This window comes from Centroberyx gerrardi, chromosome 18, assembly GCF_048128805.1.
Source record: "Centroberyx gerrardi isolate f3 chromosome 18, fCenGer3.hap1.cur.20231027, whole genome shotgun sequence".
Lineage (NCBI taxonomy): Eukaryota > Metazoa > Chordata > Actinopteri > Beryciformes > Berycidae > Centroberyx > Centroberyx gerrardi.
The window spans coordinates 1,125,836-1,140,059 of NC_136014.1; the positions used below are offsets into that span (position 1 = coordinate 1,125,836).

At 39.1% G+C, this 14,224-nt stretch overlaps 1 protein-coding gene across 1 annotated transcript in view; it reads right to left on the reverse strand.

Annotated features, from left to right (window-relative positions):
* Positions 1-2,675: 2,675 nt before the first annotated feature.
* Positions 2,676-14,224, reverse strand: part of slc35f1 (solute carrier family 35 member F1) — a 160,230-nt gene continuing 148,681 nt past the window's right edge. The window contains exons 7-8 of the mRNA XM_071906362.1: positions 3,832-3,986; positions 2,676-2,903 (exon numbers count right to left, since the gene is read on the reverse strand). Of these exons, the coding sequence (XP_071762463.1) occupies positions 2,676-2,903; positions 3,832-3,986 (383 nt within the window). The remainder of the gene's footprint in view (positions 2,904-3,831; positions 3,987-14,224) is intronic.

Here is a 14,224-nt window from a genome sequence, read left to right on the forward strand (position 1 = left end):
GCGAGCTTGAGAGTTAACAGGTTCAAGAAGAGCAAGAATAAGCTGCACATCTTCTTTCCTGACATGCATACCTCGCTCCACACACTTAACATACATCCACCGGTAGCCATGGATTCTTCCAGGGCCTTGCAACTGGTCAACTATAAAGTCAATCACATCTTCTAAGTCGGCATATTGACGGCAGTATAGCTCATCAGTATAGCTCTCAGTATCCTTGTTAGTTGCCTCTTACTGACAATAATGCCCCGCAATGCAAGGGTTGTCAGTATGTCCTGATAACTCACACCCTGATACCCACAGCTCATGTAGCATAATCCAAGTCTTCTGACCGCATACATAAATAAAGTTATTATTATTATACGATCGCTCTGTGAGTGGAATAAAATTAAAATTGTGTTTTTTTCCACTCACAGAGCGATCGTATGGTGTCAGAAGACTTGGACTACGCTACATGAGCTGTATGGAGTAATTACATGGCTATTTTTTGCTAAAGATCCGTCCTCAAAGACTTCAGTTGTTTTGGAGAAGGCTGCTACAGAGTTGTGCTGGGAAGCTCAAAGGAACGAAATTGAGTGAACTAAAGGAATAGTTCACCCAAAAATGAAAATTCAGTCATTATAATGACTGAATTTTCATTTTTCATTTTTCTACCCCCATACCAGTTTCAACTGGTATGGGGGTAGATAATGACTGAATTTTCATTTTTGGGTGAACTATTCCTTTAAGCACTTATCAGCATATTACTTGATAGTGACTAAGAGACTGTGAGTAGCTAACAAATATATCAATTAGTGGTTAATCAGTGATTAACTAACTACATAATTAAACATTAACTAGTGAACCATAATGTAAAGTTTTACCCTTTTTTTCTTTTCTTTTTTTTTTTGCTGTATCCTATTACTATTTGCTGCTGTAACGGTGGGTACATTTGCAGTCAACCCATCTGTCCATAATGTAATGTGCCTTTAAAAAGTATAATGAACCATCTAATTTTGGCATTTTATATTAAAAAAAATCTTTTGCTCAACCCATTTTTACCAAGGATACATTTTTTTTTAGCAAAACCATCACAGTTTCATTCTGCATTATTAGTACGCTTAAGAGTTTCAAAATGATTGAGCCCCTAGACCTCTGAAATGACTTGAATTATTCATTCAGCAAATCATTTTGAGTTTGGTAGTATATGTGATCTGGGGCAATTTTGGAAAAATAAAAATGAAAAACTCACTGCTTTTAATATAGGCTAATTTACCACTAAAACTTAAAAATTGATATCCACTGCATTTCTAGGGATAAAGTGGAGCAGTTACTGATGACGTGTGATCAATTATTTGAAGTACAGACACTACAGTACACCATTGACCATAAAATGACTAATGTATCGTCATAACAGGTGCCTTCCTCAGAGACTCTGAGCATAACAGAATTGTGATGTTATAATTCAAGGTCTTAGACTCCAGACAAAGATCATTTATTTTACTGTAGGTAACATTATTGACGGCAAAAGCTCCAATACACTAAATCAAACAGGATACAAAAACCCAGTGTAGGATAATACTTTGAAAAAAAAAATCTAAAACAAGGTGTGATGTTTAATGTGCTTTGGATACAGAAATTTCATAATTACATAATGCTAATAATAATAATAATAATAATAATAAAGGCTATACACTTCAAATGGTGGTTAATCAATGAAACGTAATACCACCAATTCTGGTATTCAACAGCTGCATTATAACACAACAATCATGATCACAATTTTACAATCAGATTATTATTTCTATTGACTGGAACAAAGAACCAGATCAAACCAAATATACAACTGTTTTTTCAGTCCATTCAATGTCCTTGTGGTCTTTCTCCTGTAAATCCGAGTGCAACAGGAAAATATTTCACTTCCAACACAATAGTTTGACAGAATTGTGACTAGAGTTGTATGAATTGACAAATACTACACAAAGCCAAACCATAATCCATTTTAACCAGTTTGGGTGTTAAGAAGTTGGCAAATGAATACAGTGAAATTCTCTTGGGAACTTGTGGGGGACTTTATTATCTCCATTGCAGTAATAATAAGTAAGGCTGTGAGTCTTGAGTCTGTGTATTACTTAACCACATTGCTGAATTTGTCTTTGAAATTGAACAGGTGGTTTTATAAACAATGTAGATTTCAATAAATTCAATAAAGTTTTGGATACAGAAATTAAACAGTCACAATTTTAGCATTTACACAAGTATTAAGCACAAAACTCCTTGTAAAAAGAGAGCATGAGATGAAACAAAATTATAATAATATTCTCTCTACATGGAACAGTTTATCAGAATCATAATTTACAAAGTCACTACTATCTATCCACAGTCTTTGATCACAGTGTACATTTTTACTTGCTTTGCTATGTGTTTCAATGACATTTTTGTCACTCATTTAGCTTTAAATGAGAACATTAAAATGTTCTTACCCCAGTCACTGAGTGGGTGGAGCCCCCTCCCTATAAGATCAAAACTAGGCATAAAATTAAAACTTGGACCCACCTGGGTAGTCAACCAAACTGCACAGGGCAGCAAACCAGGTGCACCAATGCTTCTTCTCTGTATACGGTTGTGGCCAGGACTAAGGGGCAGCAGCTGATTGATTGATTCGTCAGGCTGATTGACTGGATCCCTCCCACATAGTCTCAGGCTACTCGTACAGGAGGATCCTCCTCCAGCTCCTGGCCCAGGCTGGTGTAGGTGACGGAGGGCTCCAGGGGGCCTAGGTGGGGCAGGTCGGAGACTGGCTGGCTACCTGTGTTCCTGAACTGCTTGTAGACCCGTGGGTCCTGGGCCACGTAGGTGGAGGAGGAAGAGTAGAGGACCAGGCCCAGGACAATGATGAAGAGTGACAATAAGTAGAGGCCCGAGAACTGCAACAGTCAGAGAAAAGGGAGACTTAACCTAAGAACTGACAATAAGTCACTTTATTTAACCCTGTCATGTTTTCAAATGTACATTACTTTGTTTAAATGAACCTCAATGGGTCCCCAGTCATTGTCTTTTCCTGAAATTATGTTATTCAGCATTTCATGATGTAAGACAAAAAAATAAAATTATAAGCATTTATACCTATTTCAGACACAATGTTTAATAAATAAGATAGAGTGATATTAGTCCAGATTTTTTTCAATAAAATTTTTGAGCAGAAAGAGGTTCTGGAAAACCACTAACAATCATACCTCATACCATGTTCAAAGTAACTTAGTGTCTTGCCCAATCTAATGTTTATTTGAACATGATGATGAACATGATTGATGTTTTTAACCTGTGGGCAGATACTTTCTCATTAATGCCAACATACTGCATGGATTGCATTTCCACCTGGCTTACTCAGATCTCATCATATTTCCACTGCAATACATGCTCTGAGCATTTACACATAGAACTGGAAAATGTGCTCATTAGAGCACAGACCTCCGCCATGTCTGACAACACCCTGCAAGGAAGTTATGCACCTTTTGGTGATATGCCATGCCCACCCCCATGCCCCCTTTTGGCCAATCGACATGAAAAGTTTATCAGTTCTTCCTTGCCCCATAACCAACCTTCATACCATGCTTTGTGCAAAAACGTGGCCAACTTTTTGAGATATCCTGCTAACAGATGGACGGACGGACAGACAAACACAGATGCGGGTGAAAACATTACCTCCTTGGTGGAGGTAAATAAAAAACTTGCATTTTTTCTGGTACAGATACCATATCCAGATTCAGATTGCATTTTAATATCAGGTGTAAATGGGGTCAGAGAGATGAAGTGAGTGAAAGTGTGTGTGGATGTAGTTTAGCATGATGTTACCTTGTAGTGAAAGAGGAAGAGGCCACAGAAGAGGCTGTACAGGTCAGCAGTCAGCAGAGATAAATTGACTGAGGTGGCACTTGTCCTTTTCATCACCACCGGCATGAAGCTGTACAGGCCAAACATACAGGCACTGAAACCAATGTAGAGAAGACCTGCAAACACACAGAGATGGCAACATTATGTGTGTGTATGCGTGTAGTGTGTATCTGTTGAAACCAAGATTGAGAAGAGGTAGAGAAGACCTGAGAACAGTTGACATTAGTGTATTTAATCCATGTTACTTGAATTGAATACACACCATATATTTTGGCATTTTTGCTTTGATTGTTCACAGCAGAGACAGTTAGGAACAATGGGGTAGAAAGAGAGGTGGATGACATGCGACAAAGGTCCCATGCCATATTAAAACTCACTATATTGCAAGTGCAGGGTGTGCACCTTAGCCAACTGAACCACCAGGGTGACCACAACATTGAATATGTTGAGTACCATGTATGGTTGCTAGCAAGCTCCAGCTATGGTAGACTTGCTGTTTGGCAGACAAAACACTTCCTAGAAAACTCAGGAGAACAAAAGACAATCCTGACAACATACAGTAGGGTCCAGTGGGGTTCATTTATCAAAAATGTATACTTTTTTTTACTCTGTTGATACTTCTTATTCAAGAATAGGTTACTTAGAAAGAATAATTTTTTTTTTAGATCTTTGATAAATGCTTGTATAAAATTGAAATACTGTATCTCTTGTTCACATACCATTTGTTAAGGTTTTCTCAATTTGTTGTCACACCATACATTTCACTCAAATATTAACACATGTAAGCTCCTAATTATTAATATGATTAATAATTGCATGTTATATGGTTACATATTTATACATACACAGGTTTATATATACATACATACAGTTAGAGCTCATCTGCACAGAATTCAGTATTTGAAATACATTTGATAAAGGGGCCCCAAACTTTATTAACATGTATAATTTTGCCTTTGACATGATTTTTTCTGATGTGCAATAAGGCAACAGTTAATTCCACCACTGTTTATATGTTGGTGGAATGTTTGAGTTCCAATTTAACAAAATGCACTTTTTAGCTGCTGTCATAGCAGCATAATTTTAATGTATCAAAAGGAAATTATCCTGTTGGATAATTTCCTTTTGATACATCAAAATTATGCAGCTCATCCACATTTCAGAGAACAGCAACACATGGATCCAGTTTAATATCTTTGTGTAATATCTTGGAGAGCTGTGATTGTACAAACAGCCTGTGCAGTTCCAGAGCATATGCATCAAGTCACCATCAGCTATATGACATCAAGCGCATTTGGGAGATTTAGAGGGATAAAATTGGTGTAGTTTTTAAATGTGGACTATAAACGATGCGATTACAACCCACACACACTAGACAGGAGGAACGCCATGGTCTGCTCACGATGATGGTTTCTTTCCCTTCTGTAGCCCCACTCTCTGTTGGCAGTCGGCTATGTACCGACAAGCTAATTTGCTAGGTTAGGTGTAGCTGTACAGGTAGCTGGCTACATAAATAAACTATGTCATTACACGTAACCGCATATAACCCACACTGGTCCTAAAAAAATAGTTAAAAGTTTTGACGACAATTTGATACCCTCCTAGTGAAATTGGTATTTCACTAGGAGAAAGAAAGCCAGCTCTATGTCGGTCTTAAATCCCTTCAGTTCCCAGAGCTGGTCTGATCCCGTGCTTTGTCACTCTCCTTCTTAGCTCTTTTAGCCTCTTATAGAACTAGTGCTCCACCCCAATGGGTCTGTGGGGCAGTGGTGACCGGGGGCTCCTGTCTGCCGTGTTCCGGGGGACCAGGGAATGGGTATTTCAATCCGATCAGTCCGTGGGGCTCCCGGGGTCTCTGGGTCCTGCGCTCCCTCTCCTTCTTAGCTCTTTTAGCCTCTTCTGTTAAAGGCTTCTTCTTTTGTTTTGTTGCAGAGGGTCCAGCAGTTAGAGTCCTATCTTCCATGTTACCACTATCTACCATATTGATTAGCTTCACGCTGTTCAATGTAAGCAACTAGCCTGCATTCAAACTGCATCTGTTCTCTTCCTGTTTTGGTTGAGGCGCCTGCCTTCTGCCGTAAGTCAGTACGGCACTTTGCGCCAGTTCGTACCCGTGGACACAGAGAATGAACAGACTGAAAGCAACACATAGACTAAACCAATTTTCTCTGCGATGGTCTCATTTTTATACTGACAAACTTTTATGGTATCAAAATTAATTTTATTTTCCCTCGCCTTAACTATTGTAATGTACTTTTCTCTGGTATTAGTCAGGGCTCTCTAAACTGCCTCCAGTTGGTTCAAAATGCTGCTGCTAGGCTTGTTAGTAGTTCTAAGTGGCTTCCAGTTAGTTACAGAATTGATTTTAATATATTATTATTAATTTTCAAGGCCCTACATGGCTTGGCCCAAGATACATTATTGATCTTCTGACCCCTTATGCGCAGCCTAAGATCTGCTAGTCATTCCTAGGTCCCGGCTGGTGACTATGGGTGATCAGGCTTTTTCCGTCACGGCACCCAAGCTCTTTCACAGAAATACACAATGGAAATACACTGTAGATGCCCACATCTGCATCATATCAACACAGAAACACAAATATATGAAATGATCAATCTACCAGTGCCTTTATTGTTGTTGTTACTAACATTGTACAATTTAAAAGCAATACAGTCATTACTGGATAATGAACACCATGTACTTCACATTTCACAAGACAAATTAACATACATGTTAAGAAAAATGTTTATTTTAACGTATATTTACTTAAAGGCTAGTTAATGTGTTAATGTTACGATGGAGAGAGAGAGAGAGAGAGAGAGAGAGTGAGAGAGACGTATAAGTCTGTTAGATTGGCAATCGTAATATGGTTGTGTAGTGAGGAAGCAAAGGCAATGACAAACAGGTACATTTAACTTTATACATACATTACAGCGATGAAGCCATCAACAGCAAACAGCAAACCACGACAACTAGTGCTAACAACAAATAATTTTGAATGAATCATTCTCAAGCACAAAACATACCGAGTAGTGGTACATACTGGTTCGTCCCACTTCGAGTTTTCATCAAAGCTCATTGAACAAGTCCGGCTAGTTTCCTTTTCTCCCCACCCGCTCTTTCAAGCCTATGCTCTGAGACAAATGGCTTCTGTAAATTATCAAAGTACATGCTACAGTGAGCCACAGAAACACAATGATCGCCATGTGCCTTCACAAACAAAGACATTGCACTTTCAAACCCGCTCTTTGAGGAAGCAGTACGTTGTTGAGCGAGCCGTTCATTCGGGTTTTCGAGTTTCACTTATCTGCAAGCTGTCCGAGATGCTGCTCGTCTCGAGCAGCATCTCGAGCATTTGATACTACTGCCTGGTCAAGTCAAGTTTGAGTATTCAGTATATGGGTTACATACTGAACATTGTTGAGCCGTTCATTTGGGTTCTCGAGTTTCAGTACGTACTTAACCCGTATACTGAATACTGGAATTCGACTCGACATGGCAGCGGTACTGAAAGCTGGAGTTGCTGCTCGTTGCTGACAGCCTGCAAATCACACTGTGCCTGCGGTAAGCTATCACAAAACAACTACGGTTTCTTTGTAGGGATGATAAGCTGATACACGTTTCCACAGAGAAAAATAAACAATATTGTTTGTGTATGACAACCTAGTGCATTTTCTTGTATTGAGCGGTTGTATAGTTTTGAGTCGTGTGCCGAGGCTTTCCGTAATTAGATACTGCTTTGTTGAACGAGTCGTTCATGTGCCGGTATACTGAAAACTCGAACTCGAACCGACATGGCAGTAGAATCAAACGCTCAAGATGATGCTTGTCTCAGACAGCTTGCAGATACTGTCTGTGATATTTAGCGAGGCTCGTGGCTGCAGTTTTCAGCTTGGTTGGTAGTTACTTTTAATATCATTGCAAATAATCTTAAATAAAAGTGTACTATTGTAGTTTGCAAATTATTTTCTTAATAACAAACACACACACCAATTAGAAAAATACTATTATATTGTTTCTCTCAACATATAAAATAGACAAGCAGAACCAGTAAAATTTATAAATTTTAATCTTTTAATTAATTAAAATAAAACACTTTGCATGGCTTTGTAGGTTATTATTTAAAAGTGGTATGATAAATTAATAAAATAAATATAATTTAAATGGTTTGGCATGCATTACATTGACTCCCTCACAATACTATAAATTACCATGCCCTTCCCTCTGCAGGGCTAAAGGGTGTGCAGCACCTATGCGGTAAGAGACACAGGACATTGCCCGAAGTTATGAAGCCTGATAGCTCAGTCTAAGGAAAAAACTTGAAAAGTTCGATTCATTTTGAGGTACTGACTAGATATGAACGATTGACCAAAAGACTCGTTCTGCCCAGCACTAATGACAAGCCTAACTGAGAAAACTGGCAGCTTGATATAGCCCCACCAATCTGGGTGCTACCATTAGCAAGGGTGTTTAAAACCCACATATCAATCAAACAATCAATTATCAATGCTAATACACAGCATAACACATAATAAATACATATAAAGAATAAGCAAAATTCAGTAACCTGCTACAGAGATACACATCCATAATAATCCAAAAATAGCAATTCCCGAAATGACAATCTGCAGTCCCAGCAGTCTTGCTAAATTGAACCCTCCCAGAATCTTAAATAGGTGTACTGACACATGGAGAAGTCTTTTGCCATTACAGCAGAGGTGAGTGAAAGTAAAAACTGCTATTACCTGAATGAGTCTATATTGCACCAATCCCGATAGATTAAGCACAAGAAATCATTGTATATTGCACATTACTCAAAAATAGTTCGACACTTGAACGACTGAATGCATAAACTACAATCAAGTCAACACATCAAATAATAAGTCTTTTGCTCGAAATAGTGCACTATATAGTGTGTCCGCCATTTTGTACTAGTGTCCAAACTTGGTTAATTTGATTCACTATATAGTTCACTATAAAATATCCACAATGCACTGCAAATTGTAGTGAACAGACAATGTACCCTACAATTTCTCCTGTATACCACAATGCAATGCGATCGTGTCTTACAGAAGAAGAAGAGTTCAAGTTCGTTTATTTATATAGCCCTTTATCACAAGCATGTCTCAGAGGACCTTACAGAGAATATGCTTAGCTAGATCTAACTAAACACAATCAGTGGTGAACAAAAAGATATAGGACAAGCATAGCGAAAAACACAAGGTAGACAAGAGCAGATTGTAGCAAGACAAACAATCTACAATCAACAATCTACCTACCTATACTGCCTAACCTAGCCGGCACCCCCAGCCTTAGACCCTAATGCACACAAGGAAAAACTCCCAAGAAAAACCTTAGTAGGAAAAACTTGGAAGAAACCTTGGGCGGACTGAGGCAAATAGGGATCCCCCCTGGGACGGCTTAGCGTGCAATAGGTGCCGCGCAAAACATTGACAGAAGCATGGGCAACAACAATGACAGGAGAAAACAGAGACACAAAAAGAAAGAGAGGCAGCATGCGGCGATGAGAAGGGGCTGAGGTCAGCGCTAAAAATTGGGCACACAAAACAACACAGTCGTTGAGACACATCCAGGAGGGAACAGCATCAGGGATGGGACTAAGAAGAAGAGTAGCTAGCTAGTCGCTAGCTTGTGAGATAGCTAACGTTAGCTCACAAGCTTATTGTTTGCCAAACCAAAAGCTTGCTAGCGCTATTTCAACCCACTGTTATGAGTGCTTGGTTTGTTTATGAGATGCTGGGCGCGCCCAGGTGCGTCACACGAATATCCAGCACATTGATTTTGAAGCGATGATGTTTAATGTAGTGTCTGAAACTTTGTTTGGTCGTTGCCCATATAGTTCACTATATGACAAACACTGCATAGGGAATAGTGAGTGAGTGAACGAGTGAACCATTCCGAATGCAGCTTTGGTGTTCTGTTCACAGATGGAGCGAGCAATCAATAACACACCTGAACAGCGACAGCAAAGCCCTTAACCTCTTCATCCCTGCCACCCCCGTCACTGGGTCCATCATTACAAACGCAGGTTGCACGGCCAAGCTTTGTTCAAACCCACAGAACTTAATTTATATTCTAGTCAAGATAACAAGTTTTCCAGACACCAAATATGTCATGCTGAATTACAGGGAAACATGTATAAAATGATGCACAAACATCTAGATTTTTTCCATTTGATGTAATGGTGCAGCCATAAAAACATGGCGTCTTGTATTTGAATATTTAATTCAATATAAGCAGCTAGAGCTTCAAGAAAGGGTTGGAACAATCAGATAAAGAATATGGATGTGACATTGTTGTACAGTTAGAATTTTTTTTTTCTTCTAACTTTCAAGCTACTTAAGGGGAAATTTAAGGGTAAAGTTAGGTAAAGTCAGGGTACAAGGGGTTAATAAATATTCAATAAAAATGTGCAAAAAAGCCAATAAATAAATATATCAATCACAACAAACTGCAATTATTTATGTGCAAAAATGTGCAGCGGTTACTGTGCTATGATGACGGATAAGACCTCCGATACAAGGTCCTATAGGCTAGCCCAAAGACAGCCCAATCACATGTCACGACACTGGCTGACAAAACTGTAAACAAATAAAGTGTGGAGTCTGTGGAGAAATTGAAGAAGATGGACAATACAGTTAATCATTGAAGTTCAGAAGTACAGGGAGCTGTATGACCCTCAGCATATTTTCTACAAAGACAACAGTAAAAAAGATAGGCTTGAGATGCTGTTGGTGGTAATAATGCTGATGGTTGGTATAAATTTCTTTGCTCTACTGAATGTAATGTTTTTATTCAATGTATAAATAATCTTGTCTCAAAGCCTAATCATTTCAACTTTGTAGGACCTCCTACATCAAGCAGCAATCACTTAAGCTCTGGTCTTACTACATTACATGCAGTTTTTATTGTTATTATCATCGTTCAATGTGAATTTGATGTCAACACTGAAAAAATCAACTACAAAATGTATTTAAAATAAAACATGAAAAGTCAAATAAAAAATAAAGGACAACATATACAGAAAACTCATCTCATTTTTCACACATTTCTGTTGAGACATGATTGTAGATCTACTCAGTCTTTGTTTGGTGGATTCTCTTGAAGTCTGTGCACCTATTTGAAATACAACATTAGACCATGTGGTCCTGCCAAGACACTCTTCCCTCAGGGAAGTTGAAGAAAGCACTAAGCTTCTCCCGAACTTCATATGCTTCTCTGCATCCCCTGTTTCCACCCAAGTTTCTAATGTGGTAATGTGGTTCCCCTCGTTCTTCTGCCTCATCCAACCATCGTTGGTTCTCAGCTGGGGTTAGCAGGTAGTTGTGCAGAATGCACACTGCCAGTCACATTCAACAGTCTCTGACTTCATGTGGATTCTTGTGTAGAGTACCCTCCATCTTGATGCCAGAGAGGCACATTCGACAGCTATTCTGACCCTGGACAGCTGGGAAGAACTAGCTTCCTGGATTATCAGGTGCCTGTATGGTCACATGCTTGCCGTCAATGGCCCCAAAGCAGTTTGGGAAGTTGCACTTGCTCAAGAACCTTGAGGCAATGGCCCAATTCAAATGTCTGGACTACAGACTCGCAGACTGAGTGCTCAGCATGACTACATGAGTTCGCAAGGGCTCAGGAGTGCGGGACTGCATAAAAGAGGCAAATGGGATAGGCCTTCTCCCCTTACTCATTGCCATGGATACCACCGATGCTAAACCAACATTAAACAATCAATCACTGAAGGGATGCAGAGCAGAGAATTCCATTAGCCATTACAGGATGATTACAGTCAATGCTGGCTGAATATATCATATAAGTAGATGTTAATAACTTACAAAGGAATGCCCTCTTTGACTGTTTTCCCATCAGGTTTGACATCTCCCTTTGTTTGTGTCAGCTGATGTATTACATCCATTGTGCAATGAACAATGGAAAATATTGCCAGAGGAGTCTGCAAGGTAGCGGACTCGCTGTAAGTCTGCATGGAGCTCATGAGAGCCCTTACAGACTTAAATTTTGACAATGGACAGACCTAAACCCTCCTGAACTTAATGGGAGCGTGCCATAAAGTATGCAAGTCTGCAAGTCCGCCGAAGTCTGGACATTTGGATTCAGCCAATGTCTATCCATATCTCCTGTCGCCCAGGGGAATTGGGTTGCCATCATTGGTCTCTCAATTGCCCGGCAGGTCATGTGTACCAATTCAGAGACAGTGCTCTTCCTGAGTTGATACTGGAACGGAAGGCTGGCAAAGCTTTCCCCTGTACATAGGAACCTGTGTAAATAGGAAAAAGGTTTAATTGATTTGAGTCTTGCTAATGAATATTGTTCACTGTCACAGTCCTTGGGTCTCTTGAAAGGTGCTATATAAATCTAAGTTATTATTATTATTATTACAGTGGAAGACTGAAAGCGGAGGTGAAAGCAACTAAGGGACACCTTTGTTAAGAACAAAACCAATACATCCTGAGTGGCTCAGCTGGTGGCAACATAAAAGAATGGAAGTAAATGAATGTCATGTCTTTCTTACTGCCTCACTTGCAGTCCAGAATGTTAGCATGCAAATAATTAAGTATTGACATTGATATATCATTGAACTTCAGTTGTTGTAGTTGTAAATGATACTGAAAAATGTTTGTTTTGCCTGTTTTTAGTTATCAGGTTATCAAGACAATCTATTGAGTTTTCATCTGTTGAGTACTTAATGTTGTTATTCACAATTGGGTGTATCCATTCTTAATTTATAGGAAAAATTGCATTTATTTTTATCTCAAGAAGCAGTCTCCAGCCTCCAGAGTATGGGGAAGATGAGGTGGAGCCAGGAGTGCAAACCTTGTCATCAAGGTCTGCTACCTGCTAGAACCACTCCACAGCATTGGGACACTGACCAAACAACACAACCACAAACTCCTGTTTTTCAGCCCTACCAGTCCACAACTTCATACTACCAGCAAGGTCACACCCAACCCCCAACAACCTACCATCAACAAGGGCCTGCACAACCCCCAACACCCTACTATCAACAAGGGCCTGCACCAACACCAACAGGGAGGTCTGAAGAGATGTATGCTAGAGGAACTGGAGCACCTGTCCTCATCAAAGAATAAACTTTGTCTCTTCCCCTGTCTGTCACAAACACCCAATGCACACAAAATCTTGTTTTTTTTTCTCCTTAATGACACAGTATTACCTGTGATTGTTGTATTTTTCAGCTGTTAATGATTACTTTCAAAATTCACATTAGACTTTTAATTTAGACTTTTTAATTTGATACAGATATAAGGTAGAGGCTTTTTTTGTGTACATACTTTGAAGATACAATTGAATTACAGTTTGTAAATATGTTCTTTGTTAATAAATACAGTCTTTAGTTAATTATCCTGGTCTTGTGTGTGAATAGTAACAGAAGTTACAAATAATATCAGTTACCTGAGTGTAACAGCAAGCTGTTGTTTTGGTTCGATGGCTTTGAGGTAATTTGTTGTCTGCATGGTCAGATCCGCACCAATCAAAAAAAGTTGATCCATTTGATTGACACTCATTCTGAAATACTTCGGATGGCAGTCTCTGTCAAGACGCAATTCAGCCACAAGACATCATGCTCTCTCCTTGTTTGATTAATCGGGTGGACCCACTTTCTTCATGTCCTCTTCTGGCAGAGCCTTTGGAGCAAAAAGTACAGTGCAAGTACATTAGAATAATAATAATTAAAAAATCACCAAAAGCTGAATACAACATGTTGTTTGAAAATGTAAAAAGGTACTTCATTGAAACAGTTAAAGGTAACACTAAAGCGTAATTGATGTCCAATGGTTCCAATCTGTTTCCAATCGGTTTGCATTACTTATTGGCATTCATTCAGTGTTTACCTGCCAATTCCCATTAAGAGCTACAAAATGGACATACATACACTTATGTTTCTGGCACTCCAAATAAAAATTAGGTAATTAACTGGTAAAGGTATTTGCTTACCCATGATAAAGAGCAGCTCTCCATGCGATTAAAAAGTGTAGAAGAATAGATTCGCTTGTGGACCAATGCGGAGAAATACATTTCTGTTGTGTTTCGCACATGTAATTTAAGCTCCGCATCCGTGTGAACAAGCTCTTAGAACGCTTTTGAATAAAGTGCTTTCCAGTGCAATTTGGTACACATGTATAAAATGCCTTTCCAGATAATACTGCAAACTTTGGTACTGATTGTGCAAATGCACTTTTTGATTAACAAGTTATTACATGGTTATTACATCATAGGCCACGTCCGCTTTCACCAATCATGACCCACATTCAGATCTCGAGTAGTACATGGTCCTAGAGCATGTGTACCACATTCC